The 15,731-nt window shown below is 41.0% G+C and overlaps 1 protein-coding gene across 1 annotated transcript in view; it reads right to left on the bottom strand.

Moving 5' to 3' along the window:
* SH2D1B (SH2 domain containing 1B) overlaps positions 1-8,264 on the bottom strand; it is a 43,204-nt gene extending 34,940 nt beyond the window's left edge. The window contains exon 1 of the mRNA XM_008264160.5: positions 7,983-8,264. Coding sequence (XP_008262382.1) covers positions 7,983-8,116 — 134 coding nt within the window. The 5' untranslated portion in view covers positions 8,117-8,264. The remainder of the gene's footprint in view (positions 1-7,982) is intronic.
* Positions 8,265-15,731: the final 7,467 nt, after the last annotated feature.

The raw sequence follows: 15,731 nt of genomic DNA, 5'->3' as shown, positions 1-15,731 counted from the left end.
CAACGCTAGCCTCTCTACCACACAGTTAAAGAAAATTTAATACTTGTTTTCCAAAATTATTTCAAAAAATAGAAGAGGAAGTAATTCTTCCAAATTCATCTCTCTCTTTTTTTTTTTAAGATTTTATTTATTTGAGAGAGGGAGTTACAGTCAGTGAGAGGGAGAGACAGAGAGAAAGGTCTTCCATCCGAGGTTCACTCTCCAAACGGCCACCACGGCTGGAGCTATGCTGATCTGAAGCCAGGAGCCAGGTACTTCTTTCCAGTCTCCTATGTGGGTGCATGTGGGCCATCTTCTACTGATTCCCCAGGCCACAGCAGAGCTGTTTTGGAAGAGGAGCAGTTGGGTCTAGAACCAGTGCCCATATGGGATGCTGGCGCCACAGGTGGAGGATTAACCTGTGCCATGGCTTTGGTCCCCCAAATTCATCTTGTGAGACCATCTATGCATTAATATCAAAATCAGACAGGATGCAATTAAAAAGAAAGCTATTGACCAATATCCTTGATGATCATATGTGCAAAAATTCTCAGAAAAAAAATACTAGCACATTAAAAAGACTATTCAGGGACAAGCATTGTGGCATGGTGGATTAAGCTACTGGTTGGATGCCTGCGTCTCATTTTGGAGTACCATTCTGAATCCCAGCTACTGCACTTCCAACCTTACTCCCTGCTAATGTACCTGAGAAGGCAGTGGATGATAGCTCAAGCATTTGGGCCCCTGCCATCCATCCTTGCTTTGGCCTGGTCCAGACCTGACTGTTGTAGCCATTTGGAGAGTGAGCTAGAGGACAAAAGATTTGTCTCCCTATCTCTGTCTCTTTCCCTCTCCTTTTCTCTCTGTGACACTCTTTTTTATTTTTATTTTTTATTTGACAGGTAGAATTACAGACAGTGAGAGAGAAACAGAGAAAGGTCTTCCTTCCGTTGGTTTACTCCCCAAATGGCTGTGTCGGACGGAGCTGCACCGATCCGAAGCCAGGAGCCAAGTACTTCTTCCTGGTCTCCCATGCAGATGCAGAGGCCCAAGGACTTGGGCCATCCTCCACTGCCTTCCCAGGCCACAGCAGAGAGCTGGCCTGGAAGAGGAGCAACCGGGACTACAACTGGCACTCATATGGGATGCCGGCACCTCAGGTAGAGGAATAACCTAGTGAGCCACAGCGCCAGCCCCGTGACACTCTTTGAAATAACTTTTTTTTTTTTTTTTTTCAAAATAGATTATTCACCACAATCAAGCCGAATTCATTCCAGAGACCCCGCCACCATTATGGGAGATTCAGATTAAGTTGCACTCTCTTGGCTTCAGCCTGGGCCAGCCTCAGCTGCTGTGGGAATTTGGGGAGTGAACCAGTGGTTAGAACTCTCTCTGCCTCTATCACTTCTATCATCTCTATGTTTATCATCTCTGTCTCTCTTTCAAACAAGAGAAAAAATTAAAATAGTTTTAAAATCATAAGATAATTTTAAAAGATACATAAAATCCAACTTCCCTTCATGATAAAAACTGAACAAATTAGGTAGAGAAGAAAGGTACCTCAGTGTAATAGCAGCTGTATTTAACATGCCAACAGCTAACACCATACTGAATGGGGAAAAGTTGAAGACTTCCTAAGATCTGGAACAAGACATCCAGACTAGAAAGCAGAAAGTCAAATTGTCACTGCTTGCAGATGATTTAACTTAAAACACAGAAATCCCCTAAGATTCCACTAAAAATCTTTTAGGACTAATAAATAAATTCAGTAAATTTGCCGCATACAAAGTCAACATACAAAATCAGAGACATTCTTACACACCAATAGTAAATTATCTGGAAAAGAAAATCAAGAAAGCAATCCCATTTCCAGTGGCTACCCTCCCCGCCAAAAATCGGTAGGAATAAATCTAACCAAAAAGGTGAAATATCTGCACAATGAAAACTATAAAACACGAATGAAAGAAATTGAAGAGGACTCAAAGAAATGTAGTGATATCCTATAGATGTGGACTGGAAGAATCAATATTGTTAAAATGTCCATACAATCCAAAGCAATTTACAGATTCAGTTCAATCCCTATCAAAATATCAAAGACATTTTTCAGAGAACTATAAAAAAAACTATTAAAATTTGTGTGGAACTACAAAAAGACCCCCAAATAGCCAACAGCAATCTTACACTAAAAAAAGAACAAAGCAGGACCGGCGTTGTGGTATAGTTGGCTAAGCCTCTGCCTGTGGCACCAGTATCCCATATGGGTACCAGTTCGAGTCCCAGTTGTTCCACTTCTGATCCAGCTCTCTGCTGTAGCCTGGGAAAGCAGTAGAAGATGCTCCAAGTGTCTGAGCCCCTGCACCCGCGTGGGAGACCCAGAAGAAGCTGTTGGCTTCAGCCTGATTCAGACCTGGCTGTTGCAGCCATCTGGGGAGTGAACCAGTGGATGGAAGGGAGAGGGAAAGGGAGAGGGGGAGGGGGAGGGGGAGGGGGAGGGGGAGGGAGAGGGAGAGGGAGAGGGGGAGGGGGAGGGGGAGGGGGAGGGAGAGGGAGAGGGAGAGGGAGAGGGAGAGGGAGAGGGAGAGGGAGAGGGAGAGGGAGAGGGAGAGGGAGAGGGAGAGTGTCCGCTACTCTACCTTTCAGATAAATAATATTTTAAATAAAAATAATATAATAGTGGTTACCAGAGTAGGGAGGAGGATGAAACGGGAAAGGTTGATTAATGGGCACTAGATTATATTTCAGGAGCAAGAAGTCCTGATGTCTTGCTGTACAGAGGGTCACTAGAGATGCTAATGTAGCATTTCTCTATAAGAACACTGGAAGGAAAGATTTTGAATGCTTTTACCAGAAAGAAATGCTAAATGTTTGAAGAGATACATATGTTTATCCTGAGTGAACACTGTGCAATGTAGGCATGTATAGAAACATTATGCAGTACCCCATAAATATGTACAATTTTTGTGTCAGAAAATAAAATTTTACGTTGTTTGAGTATACATGGGGTTGTTGTTGGCTATCGTCACTCTCCTGTGCTGTAGAGCACTGGGACGTCTTCCTTCTATCTGACTCTCACTTTTTTACCCATCGATTCCTCTCATTTCCCCTCTTCACTGCCCTTCGCAGCCTCTGGCAAACACCATTCCACTCTCCAGATCTAAGAGATCAACTTTCATAGCTTCCACATAACGAGTGAGCATTTGGTGATCGTCTTTCTTTAAAATTTTTGTGGAAATTTATTTTAGTTTTATTTATCTGAATGGCAGGAGGCAGGAAGAGAGAGAGAAAAAGAGAGAGAGGAGAGAGAGAGAAGAGAGAGAGAGAGAGAGAGAGAGAATCTTTCATCTGCAGGTTCCCTTGCCAAATGCCCTCAATAGCTGGGACTACTCCTGGCTGAAGCTAGGAGCCCAGAACAGAATCTGAGTCTCCCATGTGACCATGTGGCAGGGACCTAAGTGCTTAGTAATCAGCTGCTGCCTCCCAGGGTACACATCACCAGGAATGTAGAATTGAAAACAGAGCCAGAACTCAAATTCAGGTACTCTACTATGGGATATAGGTGTCCCAGGCAGCATCTTAACTGCTATGCCAAATAGCTGTCATGGCATTTGTTTTTCTGTGGCTGGCTTACTTCACTTAACACAATGATCTCCTATTCTATCCCTGTGGTAGCAAATCACAGAGTTTTGGCTGGCGCTGTGGCTCACTTGGCCATGGCTAATCCTCCGCCTGTGGCGCCGGCACCCCAGGTTCTAGTCCCAGCTGGGGCGCTGGATTCTGTCCCAGTTGCTCCTCTTCCAGTCCAGCTCTCTGCTGTGGCCCGGGAGTGCAGTGGAGGATGGCCTAATTGCTTGGGTCCTGTACCCACATGGGAGCCCGGGAGGAAGCACCTGGCTCCTGGCTTCGGATCGGCACAGCGCGCCACCTGCCGTAGCATCCGTTTGGGGAGTGAACCAACAAAAGGGAAGACCTTTCTCACTGTCTAACTCTGCCTGTCCAAAAAAAAAAAAAAAAAAAAAAAACACCACAAATAACAGAGTTTCTTATGTCTAAGTAATATTCCATTGTGTATCTACACTCTACACTTCATATGTTCTTTTTCTGCTCACGTGTTGATAGACACTTGATTCCATATCTTGGCTATTGTGAACAGTGCTAACGTAAACACGAGAGTGCAAATGTTTCATTGGCATGCTTATTTCATTTCCTTTGTATAAATATCCAGTCATGGGATTCTGAGTCACATTTAGTTCTAGTTTTTTAGGGAAACTGTACGGTTTTCCACAATGGCTGTACTAATTTACATTTCCAACGACGGTGTGCAACATTCTCTTCTCCTCACATTCTCACCAGCACTTTTTCTATTTTTTGATGGGGTAAGATGTTATCTCATTGTGATGTCAATTTACAGAGTCCTGATGAATAGTGATGTTGAACATTTTTCCGTGTACTTGTTGACCATTTGTTTGTCCTTTGAGAAACGTCTACTCCAATCATTTTCCTAATTAAACAGCTGGATTATTTGTTTTTTGCTCTTGAGTTTTTCAGTTCCTTGTACGTTCTGGGTAATCCTTGTCAGATGAACAGTTTACATAGTCAACAATCAACTAAAAATGTTAAAGACTTAAATATAAAACTGGGCACTATGACATGACTAGAAGAAAACCTAGGGGAAACACATTAGGAAATTGGTCTTTGCAAAGCTTCTGAGATAAGGCCTCAAAAGCACAGGCAACAAAGGGAAAAAACAGGCAAATGGGATTATACCAAACTAGAAAACTACTGCACCACAAAGGAAACAATCAACAGAGTGAAGACAATTTGCAGATGGGAGGAAATATTTATAATTATTCATCTGATCAGAGATGAATACGCACTTTAATTGATTCTCTAAAGTATTTATGTTTACAAAGTTTAATTTTTTCTATCAGTTTATCAATAACCTTTGCAGAGGTTTCTATATTAGTCATATGAGAGGGTTTCCAAAAGTTTGTGGAAAATGAAACTAAAAGATGTTGCATGTTTTCCATGAACTGTTGAAACCCCCACATATTTATCAATCTTTCATGGTTTCTGGGTTTTGTACTTTGTTTAGAAAAGGTTTCCCAGTGGCATATTTTTAACAGCTTGTGTTTTCCATGAATATGCATTCTAGTTTAAAAACTAAGATCTATATTAATACTATTTTGACTGAATTTTACTTAAAGAAATAGGAAGGGATTTAAGTTTATATTTTTCTAAGTCACCAGCCAAGTGTCCCAACACTATTAATTATCAGTTGTCTTTTCCTTCTTTATCTGAGGCACCTCATTATCAGATGCTAAATGCCGTCTGATTTCTGGACTCTATATTCTGTTCCATTGATCTTTCAGTATCAAACTCTTTTGATTGCCATAGTAATTACTATGCCTTTATAATGTATTTTAATAGTTGGTAGAGCTAGTTCTCTCCTCTCTTTTTAAAAAATCTAAACATTTCTTCAGGTTCTACCATGATACACTTCACTATCCTTTCTATAAATTAAAAATATTCGGATGGTGGTGTTTTTCTTTTTCTTACTGGAAACATATTGAACTTACAGACTAATTTATGATGAACTGATATGGTTTTCAACTGAGTCCCTCCACATTGGCAAAGGGACCCAAATTCTTTGGTCTGACTCCCAGCCACTCTGATATGGGATGTGTGGGTCTCTTAATAGCTGTGTCAAACACTTGCCTCTTATAATTTAACTTTATAAATAGAAGCCCTTACTGAATTTCCTTAAAGTTTTTGGCAGTTTCTTTTCAGTAGCATCTTAGATTTTATAGATATAAAATCACCACAATGTCAAAGAATAATTTTGTACCTTTCTTTTACCTTTTTACATTTTTTTATTTACCCCATGTGCTAATTACACTTGTTAGGATTTCCTGGTACATGCTACATGGTAGTACTGTGATGGGCAGCATTGACTCAGTGACGCCCTTAGCAGGAATTCTTCTAGTGCTGCACCTGATCTGTGGTTAAGGGAGTATCTATAGAACCCTGTATTGTTAGAAGTTTGTAAATGCATGCCCATGTCTGTATGTGTGTTTAATTGCATTTTGTAACTTTTAATCTATTAATGTATAATTACACTAATATTTTTCCTAACATGAAGTCATCCATTATTTCTTGAATCGTACCATACTTGAATACAGTGTTTTTTTTCTCCTCAATGAGTAACCAACTTCTGTTAGTTTATGTAAAGTTCATTTTAAAGGAATCTGTGTGTGTGTGTGTGTGTTTCCTCTTTTGTGTTTGTGTCTTCTTTGGAGAAAATGTTTGACCTCTGTACACAGAATTTGGAGAAGAGAAGTAAAAGGAAGATAAACCACTAAAGCTAAGAAGATGTGAATATGTAATTCTCATAAAAGGAACTACCAATGCTTAAGAAATATAAGGAAGTATTCTCAATATCACTTGTAACTTGATAATAGAAACTGACAATACCTTAAGTCTATCTTTCTCATATTTGTATCCTCAGTACCATTTTAAGAAAGATATATTCCTTCATATTTTACATGGGATCTTCAAAAAGTTCATAGAAATGCATATTATGAAAAAACTATGCATGTATTTCAATTTTTGGTGCCAAAATAAACTCATCTTTTAATTGCATAGTTCATGAACTTTTTGACTTTCTCTCTCATTGGCAATAACAACCACTTTTGTCCTGATAGATTCCCAATTCTGAGAAGTACAGAAGTTCATTTACAGAGTGAAAAGATTCTTTACATGGCCTGACAGGGGTCAGACTTCTGAACCTTCTCATGGGCCCATATGCCCACTTCCTTTTAAAATGCCACTTTAGGAAAGAACCTTTCTAAGTCAGTTTGACAAGTGCCCATCACCCTTAATATCTGGTCACTCTTGATATCTAACCAGGTTTCTCATCCTCTGCCATCCCCCAGGTGATGTCTAATCAGCCTGGCTTGTCTTCAGCAAGACAAGCTGACTGGTTTGGCCAGAATCCCCCTCACCTCTATGTTTTCCCCTATAGTTTCCTATTCTCTCACCCTCGCTTTGTTCCTTAATTATCAGCTCCCACAAATCCATGCATATACTGAGTTGAATTCAATTTCTCTCCCCTACTGCAAGTCCTTATTGTAGTGAATCCTATACCTGTCACAATGGTTCCACAAAAGAGTCTCCCTCGCCATGGTTTACCAAATGTCAGCAAGTAACTTCTCATCTTTGACAAGAGACACTGAGTTCTAATTCCTATAGTAGATAGAATAAAAGTTTTGGTGATCTCTACAAAATATTTTGTAACCTTTGACCTGTTAACTAATGCAAGGTGATGTATCTTGGGGTTGCACTGTAAACTGGGCAAATACACAGTTTCTTTCAGCAGAGCAGTTCTTATACGCTAGCCTGGAATTTCACATTTAACTCAGACTCTGGAACGGCTGATGACTTTTAACCCAAACAAGGCATTTGAGAAATCTAGATCTGTTTTTTCACTTTTAGAGGGGACTGCTTCTGTTGGCCTTGATGGACCACAGGAAGGATGAAAGGAAATTATGTAAATTGAGGCCCTTTACAAATCTAACACAATGTGAAATGTCATTAGTATCATTAGTATTTCTAAGGACTGCAAGGAGATGCAGCACGATATAGCACAGTCAGTCTTTGTGATTAGAATTTCATAAAGAGCCCTACATGTTTTCCATATTAAACAAACAGACTTCCGGAGGAGAGGAACTTTCTGCTATTTCTACCTTTTCTCCACTCCTCATACCTCCCATGCTTCCTGCAATCCTCCCCTTCACCCACAACCACAGCCCTGCTTCTGCTACTACAGAGATTACAAAGGTGGCATTCACACCAGGGGCAAAAGGGCATATGGAAGAGCATGGACAGACACGCTCCTTCCGTCCTGTCCCAGCAAAGTCAGAGAGAAGCCCAATTCCTTCACTATGTGGCTGCCATGATGACTTTGAATATATAGTTTCAAATGTGTGGAAACTGAGGCTACTCACGAGACACAGAGGCACAGGGCTCCTGGTATAGACTCGCTGTCTCTCAACAAGAAGTTGCCATCCACCCCTTCCTGGAGCAACAAGGTTTCACAGTCCTGCTTGGTCAGAGGGCCATGGTAGTAAGACAGATCCATGGAGAGCCCTGTTGTATTTTAGGCTGTCCCGCTAGCTTGACATCCAACTCCAAGTCAAGGAATGGCTCTGAGAAGGGAAGGGAAGGCTGCTGACTTGAAAGGGCCTGTGGAAATATCTCTTCCTCTAGTGGTGTGGGAGTGGTGTGAGGTTGCTCTGTGGGACTCACCCAGTTTTATCAGATCAGGAAATGAGAAGGGCGGAAGTGATGAAGTGACCAAGACCCTTCAGGCTATAAACGGCTTTGATGTGACTCAGAGAAGTGAATGAGAGTACCTTTGGGGTCACAATGGATTTAGTGATGGTCCTCACTGGGGCTACAATGGAAAAGGCAACTCCCAGGAAACTTACTGCAACCTCATGTATTGCCAGATATCCCTAGTCTTTACCTTCTATGGCTACTGGTATTTTTTCCAGGGAGCACACCTTGTTCATTTTAATGACTACGTATTTCTGCTGATGTTGCCTCTAGTTAGTCAATGCTAAGCTCAGAAAGGGTGCTCAAAAAATGTTTGTGAGGCCAGCGCCGCGGCTCAATAGGCTAGTCCTCTGCCTGTGGCACCGGCACAGTGGGTTCTAGTCCTGGTCGGGGCGCCGGGTAAGTACCGGTTACTCTTCTTCCAGTCCAGCTCTCTGCTGTGGCCCGGGAGGGCAGTGGAGGATGGCCCAAGTGCTTAGGCCCTGCACCCGCATGGGAGACCAGGAGAAGCACCTGGCTCCTGGCTTCAGATCAGCGCAACGCGCCAGCCACAGCAGCCATTGGAGGGTGAACCAATGGAAGAGGAAGACCTTTCTCTCTGTCTCTCTCTCACTGTCCACTCTGCCTGTCAAAAAAATAAAAAAAAAAATGTTTGTGATGATTTTTAACAGCCCTTGTCTCAACTGTTGAGGAACAGTTTTTTTTTTTTCCCCACACTATTTGTTGACCTATTTACTTAGTGTTGGGTATAAAGTTAACAGATCTTTGTAAAAATTAAGAATGGGAATAAGAGAGAGAGGAGGAAGAAGGGTGGAAATGTGGGCAGAAGGGAGGGTAGGATGGGAAGCGTCACTATGTTCCTGAATAAATATATATGAAATACATGAAATTTGTAATACAATTTTTTGTAAATATAATTTTTTTTAAAGAAAAAAGTGTTTGGATGCTGAAGAGTTGATGCACCTAGACACAATTGTTAGCAAAATGGTGCAGTCTTAGATGTGGCGTGATCTACACCCCGGACACAATCCTAGGCTCTAGCCCCCACTGCCATTGCTGGAAGCCAGGTGACCAGATGGCCCAACCACAGGTGTCAGCTCCACTCCCACCCTAATGGGATTACTTGCTCCTACTTTCCTGCCCCATGACAAAGGTTTAACAGGACCTGTTTTCCACACATGTGTACTCTCTCTTACTTTCTTGCCCTCTCCCCCGGGCCCATTGGGCTTCCTCCACCCAACAATAAACCTTTCCTCTAACTCTGGTGTTTGGTGTGTTGTGTGGTGGCCTTATAACAATGGGACAATTGAAAAAGACTTCCACAGGTCAAACGACATGAGAAATGGAAGACATCAATGAGAACAGAAGCTATTGAACACCACTGGAGGACAGCCTTCAAGGCTCATTGCCACTGATGAACAAAGGCCATTTTTAACACTTTCACACAATATGACTTTTGGTGAAGGGTTTGGTCAAGTGAGAGGGATACCTGAGTATACAAATTAGTGTAAGAATGTCTCTTCGGCTGGCGCCACGGCTCACTAGGCTAATCCTCCGCGTTGCGGCGCTGGCACACCAGGTTCTAGTCCCGGTCAGGGTGCCGGATTCTGTCCCGGTTGCCCCTCTTCCAGGCCAGCTCTCTGCTGTGGCCCGGGAGTGCAGTGGAGGATGGCCCAAGTCCTTGGCCCTGTACCCCATGGGAGACCAGGAGAAGCACCTGGCTCCTGCCATCGGATCGGTGCGGTGCGCCGGCCGCAGTGCGCTGACCATGGCGGCCATTGGAGGGTGAACCAACAGCAAAAGGAAGACCTTTCTCTCTGTCTCTCTCTCTCTCACTGTCCACTCTGCCTGTCAAAAAAAAAAAAAAAAAAAAAAAAAAAGAATGTCTCTTCGAGTAGAAGAAAACATGTAATTAGGACTGAATTTGGAGACTCTTGCATCCTTTTAAGCTGCTATCCAAGAAGATAGCAGTGATGTTTTTCCATGAAGGAAGATCAAGAAAATTCTATCCAGTTATATTAGCTTGTGTTGATGAGAAAATCCCTTTCTAGTTTGCTGTCTTTCCTTCTTGATAGATGCACAGAAAGGTAGATAATCATGCGGTCTGTTAGCTGAGGGTCAGAGTTAATCCTTGGGTAATTGTGAAGATCTTTATGAGATACCAAACCAAACTCAACATTATTTATTAAATAATTATTAATTCCAGATAGAATAAACCATGTGAGCGTACCTGTAATCCAATGGTTTAAACTGGATTCCACTTACTAAACTCTCACAATTACCATCAGACACTGTCACTTGTTACAAACTCGGTGTGAAGTTCTCTCCCTATTTAACTGCTTCACTTGAGTGTCTATGGGTAATCATTATACATCTCAAGTATGTATGCATGAAAACTGGCCAAATGCTCATGGTTCATCCTTATTCCTCTTATAAGTTCTTCTTAACCCAGCTGTGCATTTCTCTCACCACTTTGCTTATACCACACTAAGGGTGTATCTTTCTTGGAACTTTCTTGTATCAGGTCAATGTTGTACCTCAAGTCCTGCTGTTCTTCCCCTTGGTATAAAGGAGTACCCTGATCAAAGACCGTGTTGTCAGAGATTTATTTCCACATCCCAGTTTCTCTTGTAAGATATTGGACAATTCACTATTTAATTCCCAGGAAATATGGCAATTGAGGAGATTATTATAGATAAGAGAGAAGTTAGATTCCAAGGTTGGTATAAAGATGATTTTGACATAAGAGAGGAAATAATTGAATGGTCTGGGAAAGCAGTGGAAGATGGCCCAAGTGTGTGGGCCCTTGTACCCCCATGAGACATTCAGATTGGCCCAGCTCTGGTCATAAAACATCCAAGGGGCTAGTGCTGTGGTGAAGCAGGTAAAGCCATTGCCCACAGTGCCAGCATCCTGTATGGTACTGGTTCGAATCCCAGCTGCTCCACTTCTGGTTCAGCTCTCTGTTATGTCTTGGGAAAGCAGTAAAAGATGGCTCAAGTCCTTGGGCCCCTGAACCTGTGTGGGAAGACCTAGAGGAAGTTTCTGGCTCCTGGCTTTGGATCAACACAGCTCCAGCCATTGTGGACAACTGGGGAGTGAACCAGTGGATGGAAAACCTCTCTCTCTCTTGTCTCTCTCACACTCTGACTTTCAAATAAATGAATAAATCTTTTTTAAAAAGTCCATAAAAGCATTACCAGAATCCTTCTCCACCATGACAATGCCCTTGCTCATTCCTGTCATCAAACAAAGGCAATTTTATGAAAATTTTCATGGAAAATCATTGTGCATCCACCTCAAAGTCCTGATATGGCTCCTTCTAACTTTTTTGTTTCCTAATCTTCCACAAATCTTTAAAGGGTACCCATTTTTCTTCAGTTAATAATTTTAAAAGACTGCAACAACATGGTTACATTCCAGGACCATCAGTTCTTCAGGAATGGACTAAATCGTTGGTCCTCAATTGATAGAGCTGATGTTGAGAAATAAAGCTTATTTTTTATATTTTTTTAATGTTTTAATGCCATTTTCCATTAATTTTGTGAAGTCCCCTAATGTTCATACATTGTGTGATGAAGGATTAACCTTGCTCAAAGATTTGACCCTTTCTCCAGCTCCATGGAGATAATGTCTGAGCCCTCAACTTGTGTCCTCCCTGACAAGAATCTCTTTGTTTGCCTGAGCCTTGGGCTATACAAAATAGCCTGTGTCAACAATGTGATTTATGATGGGAGTTATGGACCAGGTGGTGTTAGTTCAATCTCTGGAGGGGCTGGAGATTAAGGTTTGCCACATGAGTGGTCAGCCATGTCTACATGATGACTCTCCAACAAAATCTTTGAGTGCCAAGACTCAAGTGAGCTTCCTTCTCATGTATATTGGCACATATTTCTGTTGGGAGAAATAAGCATTGTCTGCACAACTCCACCGGAAGAAGACAATAGTAAACTTTGTGTGTGCTGTATTCTGAACTCTGTCTTGTGTGTGTGTTCCTGGTACTAATTTTAACCTGCATCCTTTGGTTGTAATAAGTCATAATCATGAGTATTAGCTTTGCTGAGTTCTTTGGGTCCTCCTAACTAATTATTGAGTCTTAGGGTGATTTTGGAGAACCCTGAACTCAACATATAAAGCCTAAATATTTCTCATTGTACTAAAAAAGACAGAAATCTCTCCATTCAAATAAAAACAATACATTTGTCACCATAAGTTCATAAATAAAATACACTATGAAAATATGCAATTAAAAAGGATCAATAATTCATTCTGTGTTTCCTCTGTGAGCTATACTTCATGGTAACCATATAATCTTAGAGATTTTTTTTAGAAAAAAAAACATATATCATTGAAGCTATTTAACATATGTATTCTATTCTCAGATTAAATGCCTTCCTTAGTTTATTGAAAAAAAGCTTTCTATGTAAGAATCCCAGATAATAAATATAAAAGAATATAAATTTATCATAGAATATGAGCAAAAATCACCATTTTAATATATAGTAAAATAAATGATTCAGGCAATGAGTGCCATTGGATAAAAACTTTAGGCAAACATTTGATGATGACCTTTACAAGAGAGAGGTGAACCCACTGATCAATCCTCATCTCTCTAAGAATAGAGCACCAGAAACTGAATTTCTATCAGTGTGATGCAATGGGAAACAAAGAACAGTTCCACAAAATGTACTTCCCAAAAAGGTTGAACCTGAAAACTAACCCAGCCCTTGTAACTGATTTCTAGTTTATTTGTGAGAACAGAACAAGAAGTCATCATACATAATGAGGAAGCAGACAGAAGAATTCAGATTAAGGGACATTCAATACAAAAAACACAATTTTTTCCCCAAAGGTCATAAAAACTGAGTTGGATGTGGGGTGAAGACCACTGTCATTTAAAAAGAGATTTATGAAGTAGGCAGAAAACTAATCTTGTTTGGATCCTGGTTTGAAAAAATACAAGATTCCCTGCACTGGGGACACTTAAGTATGATACCACGGGAGTACTGTTGACTTTTTAGGTTTCTTAATACAATTGTGGTTATGTGAGTAAATATTCATCTGTTTTGGAGATATACATTATGTGGCATCTGAATCTGAGTGACTGTGTCTGGTGTTCATTATATTAATGTCTCTATTTTTTATGTGTTGAAAATTCTCCATGAAAATAGTGCTTTCATTCCCATTTTGTTCTGACTCTATGTAACCCTTGAGAATAGCTGCAAAAAGCACAGCAGTAATCTTTTTTTTTTTTTTTTTTACATCGACTCCCCTTCTCTCACCCATGGAAATGAAAGCTTAGTGCCATGTTTGTACAAATGACCCTATCCCCAAGACCATAATTGATTAGAACAAGGGTATACCCCTGACCAAGATGGGTACATCTGAAACTCTTACTTAGGAACTTGGCAAAATTGAGGAAAAGAAGACAAACAGAGGGGGAAAGAAAAGGAGGGAAGGAGGGAAGGAGGGAAGGAGGGAAGGAGGGAAGGAGGGAAGGAGGGAAGGAGGGAAGGAGGGAAGGAAGGAAGGAAGGAAGGAAGGAAGGAAGGAGAAAGAAAGAAAGAAAGAAAGAAAGAAAGAAAGAAAGAAAGAAAGAAAGAAAGAAAGAAAGAAAGAAAGAAAGAAAGAAAGAGAAAGAGGAAGAGGGAAGGAAATTAGAATAAAAATAAACTCTAAGGAAAACTGGGAACTTTATACTTGTGTCCATATCTCAGAAAGTAGCAGAAGAGAACTGGTTCAAAAAATGAAGACTGAATTAGATACACAGAGACCTAGATCAAAGATGGTTGAATGGAAAAAAGACATGCTGGTTTTGATCCCAGAAAGAAGCCAGAAAAACAGGGGAGGGACAATGTTCCCAGGTGACAGTTGAAGTTTTCAGTGGAAAGCCTATGGACCATAAGAGAGATTCATGGCGCAGCAAAGACTCCCACAGCTGGTGGCTGGTGGGGATACAATCTTCCAGAGCAGGATGAGAGCAGCCTGCATCAGCACACCTGCCACTGCTGATCTTCTCTGAGGGAGAACCTTGCAGTTCTCACTGACTTTGTATCCAGCCTGGAGAGTTTATTTGGAGCAGGTATGCACTTACTTCTCTGAGGGGGAATGCTGCTTCCCTCCCCTCCCCTCACTAAGCTCCAGACTCAGTTTGCCAAGGTGGACCACCAATCAACCTCCAGCAGAAAGGCAGCATGCTCTGCAGATGGGGTGGCTTGCTCCAAGGGTGGGAAGGCTTACAAGACTGAGAGTGGATCCAATGCTCCAAACTCCATGCTTATTTGGACAAGACCATAAACAAAGTGGAAGTTCTCTCCTCCCTTTAGAGAAAAGTACATCCTTCTTTGATAGCCACTTCTTTCCATTGGGGTCTCACTCACTGAGTTCCATCATGTAGAACATTTTTTGCTACAGTGTCTTCACTTTCCTTGCCTGAAATGCTCTCATGGGCTTTTCTTTTTTTCTTTTTTGACAGGCAGAGTTGGGGGGGGGGGGCTCCAATTGAAAAGGAAACAAAGTTGCTAAGCCTTCACTCGAAAAGGCTGCTAAGTCTGCTATGTGGACTGCTTCCCATGTTAGAACATTCTCCTTTTTATTTCTATCTATTATTACCAGGTACTTGATCTTATTTATATGAGCATTTTAGCACTTACTCCTATCTATATGTTTACTTTAACACTTAATATCATCACTTTAACCATTAAAATGGCACTTTTACCATCAAGATTAATGGGATTTGGAGTTCATGACAAGTTTTTAAACTGAACCCTTAGAAGTAATTCCATAGGAATGTGTGCAGAACTATAGAGCTTTAGAGTTACAAACTTCCTCCTCCCTCTCTTATTCCCACTCCTATTTTTTTTTTACTGAGATCTATTTTCAATTGACTTTATACACATATGATAAACTCTATGTTAAGTAAAGAGTTCAACAAATAATATGAAGAAAAAAAAAGACAAAACTGTTCCCCAACAGTCAAGACAAGGGCAGTTCAAGTCATCCCTTCTTGAAGTGTCAATTTCATGTCTACAGATTTCATTTTAGGTGCTCTATTAGTTATCACAAATCAGGGAGAATATATGGTATTTGTCCCTTTGGGACTGGCTTATTTCACTAAGTATGATGTTTTCCAGATTCATCCATTTTGTTGCAAATGACCAATTTCATTTTTTTTTTTACCACTGTGCAGTATTCCATAGTGTACATATCCCATAATTTCTTTATCCAGTCTTCAGCTGATGCACATTTAGGTCGATTTCATGTCTTAGCTATTGTGAATTGAGCTGCAAAAAACATGGAGGCACAGATAACTCTTTTGTTTACTGATTTCATTTCCCTTGGGTAAATTCCCAGGAGTGGGATGGCTGGGTTACATGGGAGGTCTATATTCAGATTTTTGAGGTATCTCCATACTGTCT

Source organism: Oryctolagus cuniculus, chromosome 7 (genome assembly GCF_051225735.1).
Source record: "Oryctolagus cuniculus isolate XC-2025 breed Fujian yellow rabbit chromosome 7, ASM5122573v1, whole genome shotgun sequence".
Lineage (NCBI taxonomy): Eukaryota > Metazoa > Chordata > Mammalia > Lagomorpha > Leporidae > Oryctolagus > Oryctolagus cuniculus.
This window is presented reverse-complemented; position numbering and strand designations above follow the sequence as displayed.